The following is a 25,589-nucleotide window of genomic DNA, read 5'->3' as shown; positions in this document are numbered from 1 at the left end:
CTTATAGCGTATTTTGACAGAAAAAAATCACTACGAACGACATCACAGTTCGGCAAATTGATGCAAAGTCGTATCATACCAGTAAACGGTCAAGTAAGATCCTGATACAAACTTTGATTGCTAAAACTTGTGCAAAGAAACTATACGACAACTGTTGATCAAGTTCAAATGATGCATTTTGAAAGAATTTCATCGTCCACACGTAAAATTGCATTTTGACAAATTCTAGAAAATAAGTTTGGCTTCGCCAATCCGAGAGGGAATCCTGCAGAAGGTTTTAATTAATTTACGCAGATAAATTGGTCTGTAATTTGGTGATTTGGCATCAAATGGCATGATTCGCCAAAAATCAAATGTTTTCAACTTTGGGGAAATAATTAATAATCTGGATTTTTGTTCCATCCAAATATATTAAACAACTATCAAAGGGAAACACGAGGAACGGTCAGAAATGTGCAAAAACCAGCTTTCAAGAAGGAAAATGAGGCAATCTGCAGTACTATCTTTCTCTTTGCTGAGATATAAGCTCGTCCGTGCGGCCAGAACAGGTATATAAAATAAGCACTCGCCTTGCATTCCAAACAATTGTATATTACCGGAAAAACAATTGAAGAGAGCTGCAGATTTTTTTGTGCTGTTTTTAATTTTTTAAATTGGTGTTTTGCTCGGTATGTTTTTAATTTATTACATTGTTCTTGGCAATATTCAATTATAATATTCTTCACAATATTAAAATTACTTTCAAATAATTAAAAGTTTATCAAATGGCAGCAGGTGCGACAACAAATTTAAGCATCAAGCAATTTTGTTTGCCAGGAACACAAAACCCCTTTATTTTTGGAGGAATTGGTTTACTTTTGCATAACATTATGTTCTTGTTCTGATGTTCTTGTTCCAATCAAATCAATTTCTCGTTATGCTCGTTAGGTATACGTTTTGTTAACGAGACGGATTAAATTCAAGTTCACTTGAACTTTACCATCGCCGTGATAAGTGGTCGGTTTATACTTATGCTACTTCACGTACACCTGGTACGTGCACTTTACATTAAACTCCTGATAGATCCTCATTATAGAAACGCCCATCGTTAGAATAATAATGTTTAACAATTCATGACAGACCACATAGTTCGTGTCAATTCAAATGCATGCGGTTTAAGATTGTATGCTGTTGGTTGCTGCAGTATCACAATATTCTTTCAAATGTTCTATGCTGCTTCTGACTCACCTGTTTGACTAAATTCCTGGAACTGGCCATGTTACAAACTAGCATTCCATTTTTTTTGTGCAGTTGTACGTTGTGTTCGTGGATAGTTCGAGTATTAGGAGATGAATTGTGATTTGCATAGTTGACACCATCGCCCAGGGGCTCGTCATGTTCTCCACTGCGTTAACTGATATCGCCAACTTTAAGTGTAGAAATGCTGTACTTGTACATGGAAGGCAACATTACATCATCGTCGTTTCTATTAAATTCTTATTTAATTCATAGATTTACACATTGTTTGAATAACTTTATAAACGATTCAGCTGCGATGGCGACGTTAGGAACATTTTATAAACCAAACCATCCTTCTAAAACCGTTTTCTATTTTATTCTTAAAATCATCTCCAATGTGAAACAGCACCAGAACCGTATACCATGATGATTCATACGGTTCAGTGCATTCTTTTAGTTCTTCAAACTTAAGGACAAGTTATATGGAGCTATTTTACTATAAGTTAAGAAGGTACCTGCACACCCTAAGGTTCACTTCACTGTGGCGATTTTAGCTGTGTGATTGATCTGGTGAAGAATATTAAAATGCTTATTGATGGCCATTTATGTAAAAAGCATGAACCAACTTTTCATCACGCTTGTCGTGTGGAACGCTATTAAGGTATGCACCATATAAATCTTCTACATTGCAATTCCGCTACACGAATCCATCATTTTCACATTTCAGCTTTCTTTTACACAACATCTTCACGGTAAGCCACTCTTGTATCATCAAGGCTCCGCAAAATTACAATCGAACAATAAATTGCTCTACAGAACTCAGCGTAATTCCAATCCAAAGCCACCAGCGATACCTGCAGCTGCACATGAAATGGAATTCTACTCTACCGGACGATGCAGCGTATACTATCACCATCGAACATGTAGATACTGACACTTGCCAACTGCAGGGAGTGTTTGAAAATCTAAAACATATAAAATGTGCTCCAATTCTTGTTCATGCGGTAAAGTAATTGGTTTTAATAATGCTCATCAGACCACAACATCAATCAAAGCCACACAACTCATTTTTTAATGTCGCAGTCGCAAGGTTTCATAATTCGCAAAAAATGAAGCTTTACAGCTGTCTAATATTTAGCTCTGGGAACAGTTTATGATACTAGTGCACAATTGTTTCCCTTGTGAAAGCACAAAAATCGTTTTTTCATGTTTATTGAGATTGAGTTGCAAACGGTAAAACAAATATTTTCCAGTTTGCAAGCAACGGTCTACATACACCAGGATGCAATGCATAAGTAATGCGTCTGATTTCTTTCCAGACGAATCGGGACGCGAAGAAAATGACATTTTTTTCCTTAAGTCCCGTTTTTAATTGATGAAACTCTATAAAATGGATCGTTCTATAGAGTAATGGTACGGCCGGCTTGGTCCTGTACGTTCTTCCGGGCCCGCATCAACATCCTGTTGGTGTTTTCAATCCGTATAATCATGATGTGGTTCCCACAGACTTTTTTTATGAAAAAAAATTAAAAATATCATGAAAGGGAGCATTACATACGATACCAAACATCCAGACAAACGTGACATCAACCGTGAAGGCCAGTTCCCAAAAAGCTTCCAAGATTCCTTCCAGGCATAGAATCACTGCAACCAACAATGTAATGATGCAGGAGGGTCATATTTTGATAAATTTTAGGATGATGTAAAAAAATCAATATATGACATTTTATGGATTTAGACGATATACTTACGGAACGTAGTATAAGTAATGCAGCCTATCCTACATTACAGAAACATGTAGAAATCGCAAAAATGAATATTTCAATTACAAAGAATTGCGACTTAACTATTCAAATTGAGGGGTAGAAACAAAATTTTTTGTTTTATACCAATTTGATCATAAGGCTATTTGAAAGCACGTGCGCTTCATCCATCAAAATTGCCGTCAAGTCAGTCAAAAATTGCCTTCCAATCTCCATGATGCCTTTTAAATAACTAATATTATTGCTTATTTTATGAAACGGAAAAATTGAACAACGCTCTACAGACGTCTACTGATATAATAGCACCTTCTGATGAAGACGGCCTGCTCAAACACGCATGTCCCATCCAGCAACGTTGCACCTATGCTGTCCTTGTAGATGCCTGGAACTACCAGAGCAGTATACGGCAAACGGTGGAGATTCCTGACTGTGTTGAGGATTTGTGCTCGTGCGATTATGCTGTACATTTGCCAGCCCTCGAAGACCTTACTGCCCGGGTCAATCGCAGCAACAATCAACTGATCGTCAGCTGGAAACCAGGAACCTATAACATTGCTAATCTACCAAACAACGTGAAACCCCAATTCATTACCATTCGGTACGAATTACTGATCGGAATACTGAAGAGTTTTGTTTACTACAAAGTTTTGTTCTGTAATTCCACGCAAAAACGCATCATGACCTTTAAAAAAAACAAGAGTTCGTCGAGGCACCAGCAACCAATTAAGCTGGGGTGGTCAGCATACCAGCATGAAAGAGGTAACTCTCCCATTCGACGCTATTTCACATTGCTTTGACATCAACGAACTACCGGGAACCAAATTAATCTTCTTAGTGCAACTAAAAGTCATAGACTCGCGAAAATGTGAACGTGACACTGAACCGCTCAAAGGTAAATTAAGGAACTAGCGTAAATAAGAGTAAAGTAAATATAACTAGCATTTTCTTTGTTTACTTTGTTTACTTGTATTTCCCTTTTCCCTTTCTTTTTCGGACAGTGACACTTCCGGATTATGAGTCCATGGTATGAAATGATAACACTAGATCAAATTACAACAGTAAATAGCAATCGCATAATCCAATGGCATTTTTTTTGTTTTTTCTTCTTTATTTGCACTACACAACTACTCAGGACCAACAAAAAGGTGGGTACTCAAAAAAAAACGAATATAGCGATGTTTATCGTTACCATTTTCTCATAATCATACTGTACGAGATCACATATCAGATCAGAAGTATATCTTTTGTACGGATGTCGTATACATTGGACATGCTTCTACTTTGAAACCAGTACCAGCTTCTCAATTTATACGACATCAACATCCGTATTAATTGATGAAGGTGTTGACCTCGTGTACTTTGTTATTTCAAATACAACAAAATCACAAAATGGAATAGAGAAATGGTTAAAATATCGTTAATAAATCATGAAACATCAAACTTATAAATTTAATTTAGCTTTCAAAATATTACTGATATGATTGAAATAATATTACGAGAGCTCTTTTACTTTAATTTCTTAGCAATAATTGAAAAGAATTGTTCTTTACAAACCATAAAACACACTTTTTTATTACTAGTCGTAACTTGCTAATCCGTTCATAAAAGTGGGTTGGAAGGAATTTAGTAGATACTTCATCGAAGCTCGATTCACTTTACAACGTTTGAAATTTGAACAACTTTGCGCCTCGTTCTTCGAAAACTTTGCGAATCAAACTACCTCTCTGATCTTGTTAAAAGGATACGAGGTATGCACGGTACCCAACCCAAGGCAAGGCAACTGATTTTCCCGTAACATTAAGGGTACCATAGCTTTTAGGCTACTCTTGCTATAACAAAGGTACAAGGAAGAATCATAAACTTACATGAAACATTTTACACGCTCTTATTGATGCGCTATGTGATAGTAAAGATATAATCTTTGTTGAGAAATAACATTAAAAAGGGCATAATCAGGACAAATTCTCGGAAAAGTACGCCTAATGATACTATTTCTATAGTTTTCTCTTCGACATTTTTCCTCATCTGTCAGCAAGTACATTGGCAAGTAAGTCAGACATGACGCCATTCATTATACCCGTCGTAGTTGTTAACAATTATTGTCACTTATAGCTCTGTTGGAGCAAACATCCTTTGAATCATCTGCCTTCGTTTTATTGCAGCCATACTCACGAAAGGTTATAACCTGGTCATTTTTCACCTTTTCAGCGGGGGGACTATTGTCGCCTGTCCTCATAGTAAGTGTGCACCAGATATTTCAAGCAAAAGACATAGAGTGTTCAAGGGGCATGCTTGTCTCATCTTCTCATCTCCATAGTCCTCCGTAGTGATCTCGCTTATAGCATCGTTGGTAATTGCTATTGTGGTTGTTTTCTATTTCAAACGTCTTTCCAAAACTCGACGGAATGCTAGTTGGCGTGATATTTGCGTGCGTACTAGGCAAGTATTGTTTATTCTTCACACGGTTTACAGATGGAAGTATGAATATTGTATAAACAAACCGTTTATTTGTTCATATTATTCCATCTTAGCGGCGAGCATCCCCCTATGATAATGTCGGAGAACGAACTATATGTGGATATGGATGTTGAGGTAAATAAATACGATATGCAGTTTCTTGATGTTTCGCATATATAATTACCATTATTGAAAATAACCTCAAAACGTAAAACAGAAACTCATATAATCAAAGTGTTTAATCTCTTTGGCAATTCGTTCAGTAATCAAGAATTAAATGTTCGTAGAATGCTCGGGCTCGTGGTAGCGCAGATTATTTGGAAGTTCCTCACTCTGCTTTGCGCATTGGTCGTGAAATTGGTAAGGGAGCATTCGGTAGAGTGTTCATGGCGAGTGCATTGAAATTGCCAAATTGTAATGGACCGAAGATTGTGGCCATAAAACAATTGAAAAGTAAGTTTTAATATTATCTTATATTTTTTTGAATGTAATTATATTAAGTTATATTTTTAATTTGCCAAGTACGAGAATTTTTAATTTGGCAAACGAGAAAAAATACAACAGAGTGCGTTATCAAGCTAGTGTGTTTTTATTGCAAATAACATTTTTTGTTTCATTTCATCATAAGGGTGTCCTTCGGCTGACAAACTCGACGAGTTTTTAGATGAAATTAGTATGATGAAAAAAGTCGGCCAACATCCGAATATTGTGGCCCTACTTGGCTGTTGCACAATCAAACAACCACTAACAATGATAATGGAATATGTTGGGTGTGGCGATCTGGTAAGGGTTCACAATGTTTAAGCACCAGGTGAAACTCCTATCTGAAACAATTTTGTTTGTTTTCAGCTGGAATATTTACGTAAAATCAGGGCCAAGCATCTAGCTAATATACACCAATTAGAAATGAGTTCAAAATTGGAGCAGCAGAACCTTATACAAAACACGACTAATAACAACATGTTTAATCCCATGGGCAAATATCTAGATCTTTTACATACCTCGTAAGTATTAAAACATTCTTGCAAAAAAATTCATACACAAATTTGAAAATAATATTACTTTTTTTTCAGTAGTTCATCAGATGCATCGTACATCACGCAAACTGATACTAGTGTCACCCGTCCATCATTCACAGAAAGTATGTTTATACAAAAGACAATAACTTCCACTATATTAAACTTGGTTCATTTATGTGTTATTGTGTTTAACACGTCATGCGTAAAACATAAAATTTCATGTTTTGCATGATGTCACTGCATATTAAATTTGCTATTAATAATTACCCGTTCGTTTGATACATGAGTCCAGCAGCATTAATTTCTATTGGACATGAAATGTGCAATTTTCGTGTGAAAAGCCTCATTCAAAAAGCGATCATCACTCCTGATCGAGTCCTACATTCATACCATTTATATCATCCTTAAATTGATTCTAGGAATGAATTATCACTCTGATGGTTGATCAATCCTTTCATGTCCGTCTCTATCGATGAACGCAACAACATACAGGATATAGATTACATAGGGCATTAAACTGCTATCAGAGTGCGATCGAATTAGATTTTTAATAACATATACTAAAATACTAGCAAACTTGTTGCCGCGAAACAGCAACACAGCCACGAAGCATAACATAGGGAATAAAAGGTGCAAACGGTGCCATCGTCCACCATCTTATGAATTGAATCTGCCAAAATTATGAAGTTTTAATAAAACAAGTCAGATTTAATGTTTGTTACATATTTTAGTGAGGCATATTCTATCAAAGCTATCCTCTGAAATATCCTCGAGATAGTTGCGTCCGTACAGCTTCTTTGAAATGGCTTTTATATTGCAATCTAATAACCGCGGGACTACCTAGTACTGCTACAAAATGAATGACAAAGAAGCAATGCTCACAAACAAAAATGGTATAAATGCGCGTTCTTTAGAGTTCCATTGCCGTAAAAAGACACTTTACTGCCGTTTTATATTAAACATATTAATAATCGGCGTTTTACATTGAACATAGTATTAAACATATCCCATCGATTGTTTGTCGGTGCGTTATTTTTTCATGACTATGTAATAGACAAATGACAGTGGTTCTAATTTTTTTATACTTTTTCCGATACACTCATCAATATTAGCTACCTACACCATGCTTAGTGGTATACTGGCAGAAGGAGACGGTTCAAGTGTTCGCAGCCGATCCTCGTTAGAGTATGTCCTCGATCATAAAGAGTTACACAACTTTGCTAAACAGATCGCCTGTGGAATGGAACATTTAGAGGATCTTGGCATTACGCACCGGTATGGCATGATAAGAAATTAAAATTTAACTGATTTTTGTCAAATGAATCTGATACTATTAACCCTTGCTACCTGCTTTGCATACTTTTATTGTCATATACATTCTTTATTCAGTGATTTAGCGGCACGCAATATTCTCATAGACGAGCGGAAAACTTTGAAGATATCAGATTTCGGATTATCGCGTACTGGCATATACATCAATTCGGTAAACAAAAAGGTAGATTTTGCCACTGGTCAAATACTGGAATGTAGATTCTATCCTTCCGTAATCGATGATGATATTTGATTTCTGCTTTTTCCCATTTAATGCCTACACCCTCATCTGCCATGATCTACGTTCCCTTATCGGACACGTTTCCGGTTATATAACCTCATACCTTTTTACAGGTTCCGTTACGTTGGCTTTCCATCGAGGCAATACGCGATAAGCTGTATTCCAGCAAGAGCGATGTTTGGGCGTTCGGTATAGTGCTGTGGGAAATCGGAACCTTAGGTATGTATCACAACTGTCTACAGGCATAAAGCGTTTATCTAGTTCATCTATCACATTCAATGTGTACTGAACAAATCGCGATACTCATACTCGTAGTATGCATACTGCTGAAAACAAACTATCGTACGGACGATTGATGAACAACATTGTTCATCATAAACCAAAGCCCCACTGCAAATTGCCATTTTACACTTTATAGAACAAAGGTTGATGCTTCCATGCCAATGGGTCTATGTTTCTATTAGCAGAAAAGGCTTAAATGAATGGAGTTGCATAGTTGAACAATTCTAGAATTAATTCATAGGACATCAAGGATCAAGCGGACATGCTTACCCTCCCATTAATTTATGGTTGTTTACACGTTGAACAATAGGTTACTTATTGATTTAGGAGGGGCTTGTGAAAAGAAACCCCTTTCAAAGTATAATGCCATGCGCATAATAAAGTCGTGTGCCATCGCGAAATCCTTTTTTCATTCCCCATCACTCTTAACCGATTAGAATTATAGCATAGAAGACATTTGCTAGTAAGTCATTCGGCAGTTTAATGACCTTTGAGAATGGTTAATTGAGCCAAAACAGGCTTATTTTTAAAGAGTTTTTGTGGAGAAACTTAATTTAACTTAAATTTCTTATAAAGCTACAACTTTTCAAGAATATTTGATTGTGTTTTGTGGAAGATTTGTTTATAACTATGTTCATGGCATTCAATCTGGAAAGGCGAAAGGCCAAAAAGATTTTTTTTCGGTACTCATCGTAGCTTTCTGCTGGATTATTTGAAATAGTCAAATAAATACTTTTTTGTTAGATTATAAGTTTATCCAAGGGGATCCGTTGAGTTTTAAGTAGCGTAAAGATTAATTGTTTCAAATTTCAAATCGATTGGTCCAACAGTTTTTATGCTACAATGGGCACCGACTTTTGAAACATAGGTTTTGGGAAATCCGCTTCAAAACAGCGAGATGCATTGATGCCTGTATGAAAGGCGTTTTTTCTGAAATTAATATCTTTGTCAGTTTTGCTTCGATTGATCCAATAATGTCACAAACACTCTTGAAAAGAAGGAATAGGAAAGCAAGGATACGCATTCATGAAGAAATGTACAAAGTACACGTGATCATTTTTTAAACACCTCAGCCCACCCCCGACTTCCTCCCTTAAATCATGCGGAACTGTATACCTCCTTTATAGTTTAGTAACACTCTTACTTGATTCGTCTAACAGTATTAATTTATAAAATTAATTTAAAATTAAAACACTCACTAAGAATGATTTATTCCAATCGAAAATTATTATCGAAATGCAGGTGGCTACCCATACCCCACAATAGGAAATCACGAGCTTCAAAGCTTCTTGGAACAGGGTAAGCGACTAGAACGCCCGGAAAACTGCACTGCCGAGGTTTACGCACTGATGCTGCAATGCTGGCGTGAAGACCCCGCCGAACGGCCAACCTTTGAACAGATATCTAAGCAGCTGGATCCACATAAGAAAATCTACATAGACTTTAACGATCTTGAACCTACCTATGTATTTCCACCGACCAGCGATCAATTGCGACTGGCTATTGCCAACAACAAATAAGCGATATGGTCAAACCACCGAATACATTCAATTAGGCACTAAAGCAACGCTGTCGCATTTTCGGCTATACTTGACGACTAATATTTGCACAACTAAAAAGTTAATACCACAGAATCATGCTAGAGTGATAGGTAAGGTTGCAGTCTTAGTAACGACCAATCATGCATATCCTAGAATGTGTGCTTGCAATTTATCTATGTTACGTATGTTCGGTCTATGTTTACGATAGTGTGTAAGGAGTTTCACAGGAGCTTAAGTGTTTAGTAAGGATGCATTCCAAGAAGTGGGCTCTTTTGCCCGCATGTTTTTGTCGAAACACTAATGCACCGTCACAAACGCAAACCTTTTACCGAGCGACGAACCAAGACATAATCTTATGCCATAATAGATTGGGTGTACTTGTTAGCTTTTTGCAAATGTCCAATCATTACAGGTCTACAAACATGAAACAAGACTGTGATAATCAAAAAAAAGGAAACAATTTACATTGTCGTTCACCTGTATGTTAACTTGTAATTGTTGAGGTTTCAAAAATAAAGAATTTAAGAGCTCAAACAAAGTCCTACGGTCATAGTTTTTTTATTATATCAAATGCGTTTTCCCGCAGTAAACCCTCCCTGTTTTGATACCTCCAAACCAAACCTACAAGTCCAAACCTAGCGCTCTGTGACATTTTCCGGTAATGAGAACTGTACCGGTCAGTGGATTGCACGAAATTGCAAACGTGAGACGAAGATACAACGATTATTCACACAAACTCCTTAATGGTTGTGGACAAGACACAACAAGAAACGCTAACCTCACTCCTCAGTTTCATGAAATGTTCACGTATTTGAGTAGATCATGATAAAGCCGGCTATTAATTAATAGAATTAATTAGTATCACGCTACATATACTGATGCAAAATCTGTAGACTAATCACTACTAATACTAATACTAATCAAATTGGTCACATACGGTATGTGTTAGATCGTCAGTTGAAAAAGAACACACGTTTTAGTTCGGATTATGCTCGCGTCCACTTTGTATAATCCGCTCCAAAAAACTGGCCGCTTATGGGTACCTCAGTGGGCTCTAAAACATTAAGCGGCCACATTGCATATTTTTTGCCAATAGGGAAACGAACATCAATTAACAAGAAAGGGCAATCGTCTTATTATCTTGTTGAATCACCTTAATCAAAGATAGTAAGTGAAAAAGTTTACTGCTGATTTAACGTCCAGTGATCTAATAGGTTGGGGTTGTGTAGTGGACTCCATCCTCTTTTGAAGTGACCCACTGGAAACAATTCCGAACATAGTGAAAGGAATTACTCTCCGAGAACTTTATTTAGAATCCTTTAGATTCACCAACATTGCCCCATATTCACACCTGTTGCATGCTGCTAGGCTTGAACATATTCCACTTGATACGCTGTATTGTGTGGTGTGGGTTACGGTCGTACTAATTAAGTGGATGGTCAACTCACAAGAGCTATTGGATTAGCTGTTGATATCCAGAAAATTTTGCCACTGCAATCGCCTTAATACTGAGATTAAGGCTTCAATGGTTTTAAGATTCTACAGATAACGAGTATTGAATGTTATCTGTATAGCACATACACTTAAAGGACAACATTGACTCGTTTGATGCCATGTTAAAGATATTGAACAATACCCAACCACCGTTGCCTGAGTTTCCATCGATTGTGTCGATTGTGGGAGCTTTGGATTGTTTTGAAGAAGTTCTTGGCAATCGAGCCAGCAGGTTAAATACAAACTTAACTTTACAATACCTCTTCATGTAATGCTAAACACACGTTAATTATTTTGCCAATAGCGACGCCTTCGTCGCTACTCCATAATAGTTAATCGAAGCTAAAGGCTCTTGAATAAAAAGTATATGAATTGTATCATTCTAATCTATTCAATTTCATTACCTACTTTTCGTTGTTGGACCGTCAATGCGGACTGATTTGTCGTGTATCGAGTTCTGGCATCATTACTACTACTTACATTTTTCTAAAAAGTTATACAGATAGTATTGATTACAGCAAATAAAATATTGAGCACACAGAAACCAAGTAATCACATTGTTTTCGTTCTATCAGCGTTCCTACATATAAATTACTTCGATTGTTTTCCATTATACTACTTTGACTAGCTCTGTTACCGGAATCAATTCAGCCACTTTCAAGTTTTCAATGTGCTGTGCTATTTGCAATGCTGATTCGTTTGTGGTTGATGCACTGTTTTAGAAGTTTTTCCGAAACAAAGAACGAGAAAACATGCCCTGAAAATCAACTACATCTCAAGTGAGCTCAAGTTTTTTGATCTGTTTTGATTGGCAAAAACACGTGCTATCGCAAAAATAATCGTATCGGTTACAAGTTTGCGAAAAATAAACCTTCAGCGTAAGAGACTCCCTTAGCGAAATTCATAAAATTGTCTATTCTTTATATGATAATAGGACATTATAGACAAAACAAGCGAATTTGGGAGGATCTCTAGAACAAGATATAAAAGTGGGAGATTAAAACATCTCCAACCTTAGATCAAGCAAAATAGTGGAGGCACCTTTAAACAATTGTTTGAAATCTCTCAAATAATTGTTATATTTAAAATAATTAACATATTGTTAGAATTTGGAGACCCAATGCTTACCACCATACAATTAAAAATACAAACCATTTGAATTCTTTCTGTTTTATGCTCATAAACGAACCCACAACTCTGAAAAATACCCCCAATATTGAACTTCTATGAACTTTTTGGGTACTAGTAAAAGGTAGGTGTTTTTTTTCAATTCCATTCATCACTGGCACAACAAATGATCAATAAAATCTGATAGAACAGTCCGATTTTAATGGTTATGCCAAATATTAAAATGAACGAGATGATTTAAATAGAAATCTTAAAACCCATCAGCTAAAGTTCAACCGGCATTGCTCATTTAACTATTGAAATGCGAAAACAAACGAAGCAATATCCATTCCGTAATGCATTACTGGTAATAATTGCGAGAATTGAAACAAAATATCAACCAACAATTCACAAAAGCCGTAGCGTTTCATGGGATTGAGATCTGAATAACTATGAGCCGTTTAATTCTGAACATTTGTTGATGTTCAAAGCTAAATTGTATTTTTGGGTACGATTTTAAATGTACATGATCGTGTAATTGGTTCTACGATTGTTCGGAAAAGTTCTAAAGAAGCAAACAAAATTGATGAATTTTGGAGAACTGAGAAAGATATTATAGACGAACGATTAATGTATCCATCCATATACTTTTAGATGTTAGTATTGTATTATGGAAAGACCTTTGGTCAACTAATAGACACTCGTAATGAAGATTGATCCTTTGTATGATATAATTATTCTCTGTTACTACTGTTTCTAACGAAATTCGACTAAATTCTAAGTAATCGGGTTAGTGTTTGAAATTTACAGTACGCGATACGTATGTGGCAAATATCAACACCATTTAAAGAAGTTATTTTTCAAAAAAATACAGATTGAGTAAAATTTTCAATAACTTTCCTGTAATCCGTCCAACTTATGGTTGGCGTTCTTCCAACGAACATGTTCAACATAAAGGTGGAATTGGTCATAAGGAACATCGTTAAAAGTCATGACAATATTCGAACAGTCCCGGTAAAAAGGGGCATAACACAAACCTTAGAGCGAATTGTAGCTAAGTTTTTTGGTGAATTCCCAACCTTATTAGAAGACGATAGCCGATCCATTCACACGTCATCATGTGGTTACTACACGGCACTGAAACTTTTTATCGTGATCACAAGAACACAAATTTGAGTAGCATTGGGTACTTATCGATTTCATCACGTAACCTTTATTCACCTGCACCGTCGGAACCACCGACACATGGCCATCGTCTCCGAGCGATGATTAACTGCAAACGTAAGACTACATGAACAAAATCGACCCCAATCGAATCGCCGGCAGCCCGGGGCGCATCCGATCCAGCTCCCCTCCTTTAGTGAAGCAGATGAAGGCGCAGCACTCTTCACTTCACTTCCTTAACCTGCAGACCCGGCGGCAGCGACTGCTTCAGTTTTTCAGCCTTCTCCTTGTCTTTGACCACTAGCGTGTAAAGGTAGCGGGAGCACCGGATCTTGAACTTCGTGTTCGTCTCGTTCTTCTTTATCTTGACCGCGCGCGCATCCTTCCTGCGAGCCTTGATGAGGAAGTCTTTCACTTCCTTAATTTCCTGCGGCATCCTGTGGAAAGGGACGAAAACCAACGATTTAGTTTTGCAGGCTTGCACAGTGTAGCTTTTGGAGCTCTTATAACTTACTTTACAACGTTTTTGAGCTGCGAAAATGGAAAAAAATTTCCACTTCGGTAGCGTGCGTGTTGTTGACGATAGCGACGAAAAAAGAGAAAGAAATTTTGGAATGACAGTCTGGACTTCCGTTTCATCAACTCGCCGAGGGGTCTTTCGATGTTTTCTTCTGCATCAACTATTTCGAGCAGTCGGTAAAAGTCGATCCAAAAAACCAAGGAAAGTCTGCTGTTTCGCCTTTTTTTGATCGAGAAAAAACGCTGACCGCTCGGAGATGGTTCAGTTACACGGAAAATACCAAAAAAAATGAGTAGGAAAGCCCGAAAATGGAAAATATTTCATTAACAAACTCAAGCGCGCTTCAGGTTTCAGCCCCGCAGCGAGCACAGGACGTGTCAGAAATGCCGTTTACATCACTACGATTTCAGGAGTCAAAAGTTCCGGCTTACAGTGATGTGGCGAAAAACAAGGGAGTATTTTAACAAAAACCAAAAATTTCGTACGAAAAATAGGCTGCCCGACACTGTAGCAGTGTTTTGTCTTTGAGGCTAGGTTGAAGATTCTGAGGTTTTGAGTGAAATTTTTACCATTTTTTAACATATTTCGTGAATTTTGGAACAATCTCTAGCGATTTCGGAACAAATTAGAGTCAATATTCGGGACTTCCGGGATCAAGCAATTCACAATCGACCCTAGAGAGTACAGAAATCTGCGGCCAATATCAGGCCTTTCTGTGCTGTACACCATCGAGTGCACCAAAATAGAACCGAATTTCAGAGATTGCAGTGTAGTTCAAACGTGTTTCGCTGTTTCGTCCACTTGTGGGAGCATTAGCAAGGTTAGTTTTTCGCAAAAACTCCCGTAATCAACTCGTAATTGATTCGTATTAAAATTAAAATTGCTGTTGGTGTTGTTGGTTGTGGGGAGCATAAACACGTTGCTCCGTTCCCCTCCGTTCCTTCCGGTCCCGTTCTTCCGTGTTACCGATTGGTTTCGTTTTCCACTGACCCAGTTTTGCTGCGGCCAAAGTACACAACAAAAACAGTGCGTGGCACGGCTAAGCGCGGAACCTTGCGGTAGTTTGCAAACGAGGCAAGGTCGTAAGTGATAAAACAATTAAGGAGCAATTACTGTCTGCACGTGTTTGAAGAGTAATAGCCATCGCCCAAAGCGTTTTTGGCTAAGGCGCACTGTTGTCAGGTCACTGAACTTTTAGGAGCGGGTAAAGTAACAATCTCATTAGGTTCGTAGACTAAAAATCAACGAAAGTCTGCACGCGCTTGTCTAGAAAGTTCTAAATGACATGAACACAGTAGCGGTGCCCTCTGACCGACTGCCTGGTTTACTTAATTACTATGCAACGATTTCTAATGTCCATTAATATTTTCCTGCACGTGTGCAAGCCAACACATGGCACTTCCGTCATTCAATTGAAACCACACAGTTCCCAGCTGCCCGTACAGCGATCATTTCATTTTACACACACGGTATTGTAGTCGAAGAGGAAACAAAGTATAAAGTGTTTGTTGTTAGTCCGTTTTATATTTTTAATACACGTCTGAAGCCCATTTATGCTACTCCCCGAAAAGTGTTTTTACGGATGCTTCAACGCACGCCCGTTATTTTGTATTGAAAGTTAAGTTCCCTTCCAAAAACGGCGATCGAAGTACCCGTAGGTAAATTGTGGAAGAAGTAAAATTATGCAATCGTTGGCGACGTTGCGAGCTTACATTCAAAATGTTTTCTACGTTCCGGTCAAAGTCCTCACGGTTCAGCTGCTGGAACGCGGCCGTGGCGTTCCGGCACAAACACAGTGGGTCGTGATAACTTGTGAATTAACCGGCGGTTGTGCATGAACTCAGTCAGTCTAGTGGATGAAGGCCAACTAATCTTGGTTTCCTTTCAAAAAGAAGCAAATCGCGGATGGGGCTTTTACCGGCCACAGCACGATGGTATTGGAAGGCATACGAATATCATTCAGATTTGTCCTAGATCCATGAAGCTGCTGCTGCCATCCCTGGGGAACTGGCGTAACAATTTCGATGCATATCATTTGATTGTGGCCAATCTAGACGTCTGTTGATTCATACCGTCATGCATGAAGCCATTCCAAAGGTCTTGTGCATGATTTGCAATGTACCGCTCCAGCAACGTGACGCTAAGCAGCTAGCTTTAGTGACTGTGGTGACGACATATCCAGCTCATTGTCAACACGCAAAACGGCTTAACGGGTTCAGGAACGACCTTCGAACGGACCGTCTTCTTATGGGAATTTCTTCCTGTATTATTGTCACGACCGGCTAGCCGGCCAATGACCATACATTGCACATCGGTAAAATAAAGCTTATCACAAAGACCGGAGTCTTCCTCATGTTTTCGATAATCTCCTTTAAATCCAGCTTATCATCTTTTGACGCGGGAACCGCCCGATATCCTGCTTGTTCCTGGTATGCTAGTAGAAGCATTTTTTATCGGAACTGTTTTCGATTTTTTTGTGTTCGTTGTTCACTATGAAGGTTCCGATATGCACGGACATATTAAGGGTATGACGTACTCCCTCAGGAGACGATTACAGCGCTACACGCATCACAAGAATGTGCTTACACAATAGCAGGTGACAGCGAATTGAAAGAACACAGCAGACATGGAGTCTTCTGCTGAACGAAGTTGAAAAAATGTTTTAAATCCTCGACAATAGCTTGAATCCGATGAGTAATCAACAGGATATTGATAAGAAACACTAGTAGAGATATGTTAATGATCATTTTCTGTTATGCTCCGTGATTCTCCGATGGCCACTGGAAATGATGCAATGGAAGCGAGGGAAAATATATCACACAAATCAGTTGAAAATGGTTTTATAAAAACGGACGTCGAAGTGATATTAACCTATGCACAAGTCCTTCTGCAGTGAGGAAAGAGGAGGTTTTTTAATCTTCACAGTGCGCCACGTGCGTTCTGACGTTATGCGTATAAATCCATTTAAAGCTACACCTTGATACCGACCGAATTTTATCATGCTTTCATATCATGAGTTTCTGTCAGCCTAAGGTCATCTCGGAGTCATGTATCTGGATCGATCTGGTTCCCTTGGTGTAGAATATGACAACGGTTCAACAAATGATTCATGGTGAAGAACATTGAATGAACTTGCATACGCTGTACAAGCAGCTCTACAAACGCGTATCTCTCCTACTGCGAAGAATTCGTTCAATCTGTAACACTCTTCCGGCTTGATCGGTGGACAGCGCTAGAAGCGGGTAGAACCTGTCGCGAGCTATCTTCAGTGCGACGCAACAACTTGCCAATCGACGGCGGACTTTGTACTGTCTATTCGTTTACGTCACGGCAGTCGCGAAACCGGCTTCTTGTGCCATTCTAGTGCTCTTTGCGTCGGTATTTGAGCACCAACATATTTTAAGCGAGCCGGCAGGCCGTGGGGTAAGTGACACTTGGTCAGTTTTTTGTTTGTTTCGTGACCGGTTGGATCGATTACCGCATAGCATACGCGCTAATACAGTTCTAACGGGCACTTTACGTTTGAGCGAAGGACATTTGTGGAATTATTTAAGAACAATTTTTGGGGGTAAAGTACACAGACGCGACAACAACGTAGAAAAACTGCTGCAAGTGTTATAAAACAGCATATTATGTAATATCAGAGCTATAGAGTGAGTTTTAGCGGATATTTTGCGTTTAGCTCTGTCCAGAAAATCCTTATTTTTGGGCAGTTTCGAGGGAAAAGATCAATTTGCTCAAGATTCGCCTTTATAGCAAATCGAAATGATCCGACGATCAAGCGACGGCAGTAGTATACTACTGTCATTTCACGTAGCGTACACTAAAAACAAACCACTCTCGATCGGAAGCACGCTCGAGCCCCCCAGTCGCCACTACAAATGTCAACCAAAACAAAAAATGAAAAATGAGAGAAGCGTGGAGCTACAACACGTTTCCCCACTATCTTGAACGTTGGCCGGACAGCTCGAATCGAGAAGCACCTTAGTCAATTTTTACTCGGCTTCGCGTGCGGTCGTCGGTCTAACTTATCTTCTAGGTTTGTATGGAAGGTGGGGGAAACAGCAGAGCGGCTGCTAACTGAAGCTATAAGTTTTGTTACCGGGTGATTTACCAAGTGTAAGAAATGATCGCTCGGTTGTTTATCGTTGCTTGCTGTGTCTGGACTGTGTATACTGCCATGCAAACTGTTCTTCGGCAATCATAAATTCAACAGTGGAGTGCTTTTAAATGTTGATTTTATTTGGTTTTAAAGATTTATGCAAACGAAATGTAACCTTCCGTTGCTACATTAAACAAGTTTAGCGTATTTTTACGCGAAACGGGAGTTTACAGGAAGAATAGGGCACAGTGATCGACGTTGTAGACGGTTGTGCTGCTTCGGTGAAAGGGTAATCTGTGCTTCAAACTGGGTGACCTTAAGAAGCAGGTGGTTTGCTGGGAGTGCCTGCAACAATTCACTTCAGTGATCTGCTGATTTTCTCCGTATAATGATTTTGTCAATACTTTGAACTTAGACTGTGATGCCACGCTGCCGGTGATGACATTGCGAATAGAAAGTTTTTCTTTCGTGTGGAAAACGCATCTCAAGGCTCAAGGTGATGCTAACCAAATCACAAGCCCCCGAAGACCGCTCATGGCTGGTGGCCTCCATGGCCGCTCCAGCGCAACCAATAGCGGAGTAGTCATGAATGGTCAGTCTCCTACAACCCCAGAAGAGAGACGCATTTCAACGTTTCCCAACACAACGAGCAAATAGCAAACAATGAACACACACAAAGCACAATGTTCGTTGTGGAACACATTGTGGTGGAGAGGAAAAGTGTTCATTGCCATCGAGCGGTAGTAGTCAACACGCGTGGCTTACGAGGCGCCGTTCAATGCCAACGGGCTTCGTGAGAGTGTTCGTCCAGCCGGTAGTAGTTGCCTTGCAACGGTTCTCCGGTCAACGGTTGTTTTGAAACTGTCTCCCAAAATGGCATTTCGCAATCATTTGGGTCGTCACAATTAACTGCGGATCTTCGTTCGATGCACCGTTGCCGTTGCTTTGGACCAGTCAAACATGAAATGAAAACCAACAGAGGGGTGGTAGTTGAGGCAAGCGAGTGGGTGCTGCCTTTCCAACTGTCAAGGTCGCCTGGCATCCGATAGGCATGATCACCTACTTTAATGAATACGTTCGGGTGTTGATCTCTTTTCTCGAATCAAAATTCTCTGATTTATTCCACTTACACTCTAAAACTACGACTAAAACAATGAACTATGAAGTGACATTGAAAGTATTTCCACAAGCCCCCTTGCTTCTATTGTAGGATGCTTATCAAGTGCCATAAGAAATCTTGTCTAAACTCAAGCGAGATAAGGTAGCGTAGCTTTCAGTCACGAAAACATCAGCAATACTTACGCATGGACATTGTGGACTGCTGCTGTTATCGGACGAAAGAGCAAAGACCCTCATGACCTATTTTTTACGCCTACTTTTCTATTTTCTTTTCTTACTGTCTTTTCGACGACTCAGATCGAGAACACCAGGGCTTTTTCGATTGAAAGCAGCAATTGGAAGCAGATTTTGATCGTGGATAAACAGCGTTTAACCTTGAACCGGTAACGATCAACCGGTGCTATGGCTGAAGCGCATTCAGCTGTTGCTTTTTCGTTTTCCATCACCCACGAAGGATGGGACATCAACTACGATCGCGAGGTTTTGGATCTTGTGTGGCAGTCAGGTGTTCGATCCTGGCGTAAACGTTTGGCTCGCTGGAGGGTAAGTAGTGAGTGGTATTGGACCATCGGCGTAATGTTAGAAAAACAATTTCATTTATATTTCATTTTTAAATTTCACAGACTGGCGTTCGGAACGGGGTGTACCCGGCGCATCTGCAGAGCCTTTGGCTAGTGATAGCAATAGCAATAGGATTACATTTTTCCCAGCGTCATGTCCCGTTCGATTTAGTGAATAAATGGCTAGCTGTGCTGCCAGGGTGAGTGCGCGAAGGGATATGCAATGGACTAGAACGAGGATATTGACTTGAATTCTTTCTCATTTCTAGGGATACACTACAGTGGCAGGTTGCAGCCTGTTCATTAGCTGGATTAGTTGTTTGGCTATCGATTTGCTACACTATGCGCTACTCCCTAAAGCTTTTGCTTATGTACAAGGGTTGGATGTATGAGAAGCGCGCACCTGGTAGCAGAACGTCCCTTCAGGTATAGCGACATAGAACGAACGATAGAATCTACTTTACTTTCAATTATGCACTTCTTCATCTATTAATTCACTTCCTCATCTTAACGACACAGACCAGACTCTGGGGATTGTGTGTGAAGGTGCTCGCTACCTGGAACAAGCCGGGTTTGTATAGTTTCCAGGGCTCCCTTCCGCGACTGCCGCTGCCAAGTGTGAAGGATACGATGTCACGTTATCTGCGCTCTGTTCGTCCGTTGCTCGACGATGCCAACTACAACCGAATGGAACGGTTAGCGAAAGAATTCCAGCAGGGCATCGCCACGAAACTGCAACGCTACCTGTTGCTGAAGAGCTGGTGGTCAACGAATTACGTTTCCGATTGGTGGGAAGAATATGTTTATCTTCGTGGACGAGGTGCATTAATGGTGAACAGCAACTTCTACGGTATCGATGCCATCTTTATGCACCCAACTAAGGTACAGAGTGCCCGTGCCGCTAGTGTAATGCATCTGCTGCTACAATTCCGTCGCACCGTTGAACGACAAGAACTTGAACCAGTGAGTATTAAGATCCTCGAATCGAATCGAACCATATGTTTATTTACCCATGTCCATGTTTATTTAATTCGATTCGTTTGTTCCCAACGTTAGATTCTAGTACAGGGTTTAGTGCCACTTTGCTCCTGGCAGTACGAGCGTATTTTCAACACGGTGCGTGCACCAGGCATTGAAAGTGATAAAATTATTCACTATCAAGACTCGAATCATATTGTGGTACTGTATCGCGGTTGCTACTATAAGGTCATTATCTATCACAATGGACGTTTGCTGCGACCTTGTGAGCTGCAGATGCAGATCGAACACATCCTTCAGCAGCGGCAAGAGAAACCTCAGCCTGGTGAAGAGCTGCTGGCTTCTTTAACAGCCGGTGACCGCACGAAATGGGCACAGATCCGACAGACTGTGTTTGCGAAAGGAGCCAACAGGACATCGTTGCATACGGTAGAGAGTGCAGCGTTTGTGTTGTCGTTGGATGAAAAACCATTCGAGTTTGATATTGCGCAGCCGGAAAAATTGGATCAGTTTGGTCGTTATTTGCTTCACGGCAATGGCCATGATCGTTGGTTCGATAAGAGTTTTACTGTTTGTGTAGGGAGCAATGGAAGGGTGAGTGTTTTTTGTAACGACCTAACATTTTATCCAATTGTTGATGATTTATCTGGTTTTCTTTTTTTAGATTGGTTTCAACGCGGAACATACATGGTAAGTTCAGTTTGAAAGCAATGGAAGCAATGAACCATGATATTTTCTTTCATTAACTATGTTGTCAATGAATGGAACACCATAGAAGGTTCTTCTTTTTTAGGTTGGTTGATCGATCATCATTATTGATTGACGATTTACAGTCATGGGGTAACAAGTTTCGCCTGTGTGCAGTCTGTGTTTGTTCGATTTTATGGTTTTTTTTTACCGTATACATTATCATGGTTTTGTTTCAAACGTGGGAGGGAGGGAGAGAACGATGTCAAGCCGGTCATTTCATGCAAACATATCTAGGAACATTGCTACGCACAGGCAAAAAGCTGTTTCATTTTACGGATGTCTCATTTTTCTTTTATTTTCTCTTTTCCTATTTCATTTCTGTAAAAATCGAACGATGGTCGTTCACCAACGTCCGACCAATCACACACCGTTCATCTTCGTTCGATCGTACGCCCCTTCCATCGAAACTCAATTGATAAATATTATCCCTTTCAACAACCAATGATCAAAAACAATTGGCATTTGTGATTATTCCACGGTAAACATCGTCCTCGTATCGTACGTTTGCAGGGCTGATGCAGCAGTCATGTCACACATTTGGGAAATGTTGATCATGGGCGAAACAGAGCAGCGGTAAAATATTTTATGATTTTTATTTCCTTCTCGCGACCTTCTCGCTTTCACTGTTCGGTGGTTTTGAAATGTTGTATATTTTCTTGTAAATATCTATGTCAAGCATAAAATACGCAAAAAATGGAGAAGGTTAAGTGAGAAGGAACGTAGGAACGCACGTTTCCGCAATCTGGTGGTGATAGTTATTTTGATGCATTTTGGAGACATTTTTGTTAGAGGCACGAGCTGTTTTGTAAATAGATTTCCTCCGCATTATGTTATGTTAGTTCATGCTTACTTTCATACTGCTCGGCTTGAGGTGTATTTCTCTGTATGGATTCTTGCAAAGGAAGGAATAATTTGGAAGGAGTCAACGCTACGCTTGGGTTTGGTTACGCATTTTGCGTTCTGCTTTATGAAACGGTCACTGGTGGAGGAATTCCAACGTTAAGCACGGAGAAGGATTTTTTATTTTTTCATTTCATGTATGTCAATCGTCAACACTTTCGCTATTATTTCTCAATTATTTTCGGTCTTCTTCGATTGACAACGAATGGAGTAGATCTCTACTATATATCAAGCATTCAGAATGCATATAACCCCTTTTACTGACCTTTGTTTTTCACCCCAGGGCTGATGCACCTGTTATGGCACATGTTTGGGAAAATATTGTCGCTGATGAAGCAACCAACAAACGGTAATGGTTTATTAAGAATCATTCTGTCACTCTCCGTAAACTAATCCAATTGACTGACAATTTGCACTTTGGCACACACACCGACCTCGGAAGCAAGTTTAGCGTGTTAGAAAATGTTATTTGATATTCAATTGGATACATACCTAGATGATCTAAGAGTCTGAAAAGTTTTCCTGCGTGCTAGTAACTAATCATAATTAACACATGCGATTTGGATTAAAAATTTGAGATTGGGATTCTAGACAACAAAATGTTCGGCAAAGAAAAATGACAAAACTCATTAACATAATAATGATTCCAGCTTTTAAAATATTGCATGCTTTTTTCCCAATCAGGATCGTAGTTTCGCTTTGGCTTAGTAAGTTAGTATTGCTTTTTAGAATGTTGCACGTAGAATATAAAATGTCTCAAGCTAGATGTTGCAAGCAAATCAATCTACTATAAAATATTATGGGAATATACTAACTATTTTCCTCGTGTGGTACTATTGTGGTTGACTGCTAACTGGACATTAGATATGACGAGAACGGTAATACTGTCGGAATTCCTGAATTTGAGCCACCAACACCCAAGCGCCTTGTGTGGGACTTGAACGATAAAGTGGCGCTGGAAGCTATCGACGAAGCACACCTGTCCGCACAGAAGCTTCTGAATGTAAGATCTAAGACCGATGTGCCGAAAAGAACGTAATGCGGAAAAGATCAAATCTATTGGTTTGTTTCAGGATGTTGATCTGCGAATTCTTGTACATGATGCATACGGTAAAGGGTTGATGAAGAAATGCCGCCTTTCCCCAGATGCTTTCATACAGATGGCGCTTCAATTGGCATACTATCGTGATGCTGGCAAATTTTCCCTTACGTACGAAGCGTCTATGACCCGCCTGTTCCGCGAAGGACGCACCGAAACCGTCCGTCCTTGCACAATCGAATCCGCCGCTTGGGTAAAGGCGATGCTTGATAACAGTGTTCCGGTAATTTTGCAGGAAAAATGATCTAGTTACTTGTGGTATTTAAGATGTAACGTTTTCGTGGCCCGTTTGTAGGTTGAAGAGCGTGTGCGTCTGCTAAATGCTGCTTGTGATCGGCATCAACTCGGCTATCAGGACGCGATGTGCGGCAAAGGTATCGATCGACATCTGTTTTGCCTTTATGTCGTGTCCAAGTACCTGGAAATCGATTCACCCTTCCTGCAGGAAGTGTTGAGTGAACCATGGAGATTATCCACTAGTCAAACGCCGCATGGCCAAACGGCCAAAATGGATTTGAAAAAACATCCGAACTGCATCAGCGCCGGTGGCGGCTTCGGTCCGGTCGCAGATGACGGTTACGGCGTTTCGTACATTGTCGCTGGCGAAGACCTTATTTTCTTCCACATTTCTTCGAAACGGTCATGCGGTACAACGGTAAGTGGTCGAGAAATAGAAATCTGCTATCGAAACTCATTAATAAAACACGTAACTCGTGTCATTAATAAAAAAGTAAACTATTTTGATTAAACCCTTTCGATATTTGTTGCAGAGTTCGGAACGATTTGCACAAGAGATTTGCCGCGCCTTATCGGACATGAAGCATCTTTTCGAAGAATACCGCAGCTTCCAGAAGCAAAGTACCACGGACGGTTCCAAGACGCAAAAGAAGTAGGCGTTCGATAGTGCAGGTTAATGTTTGATGGTATTTTACGTCTCTGGTTAATGGGGATGATATTACATCATTCAGTCCTGTTCTATGGCGCAGGCTAGGAGTAGCTTACGCGTTAAGGTGAAATTGTTAACTATATTTTAATAGATACTGTGCAATTTTAATCTTTGAAGCACTTTTGTTTTTACTGGTGTCGTTTCTTGCACCATTACATATCATGAATTGGACTAATATCGAAGGCAATAACTTAAACAAACAATTTCTCTATGGTTTTCTTTACATTTCTTTTAGTAAAAAAAGTTTTTGTCTAACTCATATTTGAAAAACAAAAAGCTGGTGTGTTGATGCTCACTAGTTTCACAGCAAGTCGTTAAGTATTTTTGGATCAGGATGAAGCGACTGAATAGATTTGTTAGAAGAAGCCCTTAATCGGCTGAATAGATGCAATCAACAATGCAATTTTTACTAAACAAATGTATAATGATGTAAATCAAACAATCGAACCACACCCACGCGAAGAAAACAACATTAGTGTAAGAAGATCAGTAGTTGTTTGTATGTTTTGGTTTTGTTTTGTTTATTTTTAGACACATAAATTTTTAGGATAGAACGTTATAAGAAAATAAGAGATTCGCAATCGGAAATAGCCAATAAAACAGTACATTTCAACTGTAGTAAAATTTGTGTCGACGAACTTTAGAACCATGAAAAGTGAGCCTGATCATAGAAAGTCAGGGAACAGAAGCTACTCAGTTTTAGTTGCAACTGTGCATGATTTTTCCACAATAAATAATATATCCTTTAAACCAGATAAACGGAATCGATGAATTTCTTTCCTTGCCAATTATTTTGTCATTGTTGGAGACTTTGCTGTTTATTAGTAGTCATATTTGACCCACAAAGTATACCCAACGGGTTGTATAATTTCTTGAACGAGCAATACATTTCGGTGCTTTCGTTTGCCTTCCATTATTGTTACTATCCGTTGCTATAGCAGTCGTGCATTTGTTTGACAAACTTTGTCTTGGTCTTAGCAACGGCGACGCTTGCTTTTGAGGGTGTCAACCGTATCAG

At 39.4% G+C, this 25,589-nt stretch overlaps 3 protein-coding genes across 11 annotated transcripts; 2 read left to right on the top strand and 1 right to left on the bottom strand.

The window, feature by feature from the left end:
- The first annotated feature begins 768 nt into the window (after window positions 1-768).
- On the top strand, window positions 769-10,627 carry LOC125959331 (mast/stem cell growth factor receptor Kit-like). Its single transcript, XM_049692150.1, has 18 exons — window positions 769-1,879; window positions 1,946-1,970; window positions 2,035-2,222; window positions 3,266-3,579; window positions 3,680-3,873; window positions 3,980-4,005; window positions 4,114-4,126; window positions 5,094-5,218; window positions 5,299-5,420; window positions 5,513-5,573; window positions 5,726-5,891; window positions 6,067-6,221; window positions 6,288-6,442; window positions 6,512-6,579; window positions 7,570-7,732; window positions 7,847-7,952; window positions 8,123-8,228; window positions 9,534-10,627. Exons 1-18 carry the CDS (start codon window positions 1,814-1,816, stop codon window positions 9,809-9,811), a joined length of 2,331 nt encoding a protein of 776 aa, XP_049548107.1. The 5' UTR covers window positions 769-1,813; the 3' UTR covers window positions 9,812-10,627.
- Window positions 10,628-13,610: 2,983 nt separating this feature from the next.
- On the bottom strand, window positions 13,611-14,229 carry LOC125950746 (60S ribosomal protein L38). Its single transcript, XM_049678991.1, has 2 exons — window positions 14,112-14,229; window positions 13,611-14,034 (listed from the first exon to the last, which is right to left on the bottom strand). The coding sequence occupies exon 2, from the start codon at window positions 14,031-14,033 to the stop codon at window positions 13,821-13,823; it is 213 nt and encodes a 70-aa protein (XP_049534948.1). The 5' UTR covers window position 14,034; window positions 14,112-14,229; the 3' UTR covers window positions 13,611-13,820.
- A 407-nt stretch (window positions 14,230-14,636) lies between these two features.
- Window positions 14,637-25,330, top strand: LOC125948978 (carnitine O-palmitoyltransferase 1, liver isoform). 9 transcript variants are annotated; one of them, XM_049675548.1, is made up of 13 exons: window positions 14,637-14,937; window positions 19,636-19,881; window positions 19,962-20,098; window positions 20,168-20,324; window positions 20,418-20,861; window positions 20,955-21,470; window positions 21,541-21,566; window positions 22,137-22,199; window positions 22,810-22,875; window positions 23,391-23,529; window positions 23,600-23,848; window positions 23,921-24,280; window positions 24,396-25,330. In XM_049675548.1, the coding sequence occupies exons 2-13, from the start codon at window positions 19,741-19,743 to the stop codon at window positions 24,516-24,518; spliced, it is 2,421 nt and encodes an 806-aa protein (XP_049531505.1). In that variant the 5' UTR covers window positions 14,637-14,937; window positions 19,636-19,740; the 3' UTR covers window positions 24,519-25,330. The 9 variants fall into 9 exon arrangements, with proteins under 9 accessions (XP_049531505.1, XP_049531513.1, XP_049531514.1 ...); XM_049675555.1 differs by lacking the exon at window positions 14,637-14,937 and adding an exon at window positions 14,979-15,321; XM_049675549.1 differs by lacking the exon at window positions 14,637-14,937 and adding an exon at window positions 14,979-15,342.
- Window positions 25,331-25,589: the final 259 nt, after the last annotated feature.

Source organism: Anopheles darlingi, chromosome 2 (genome assembly GCF_943734745.1).
Source record: "Anopheles darlingi chromosome 2, idAnoDarlMG_H_01, whole genome shotgun sequence".
Classification (NCBI taxonomy): Eukaryota; Metazoa; Arthropoda; class Insecta; order Diptera; family Culicidae; genus Anopheles; species Anopheles darlingi.
This window is presented reverse-complemented; position numbering and strand designations above follow the sequence as displayed.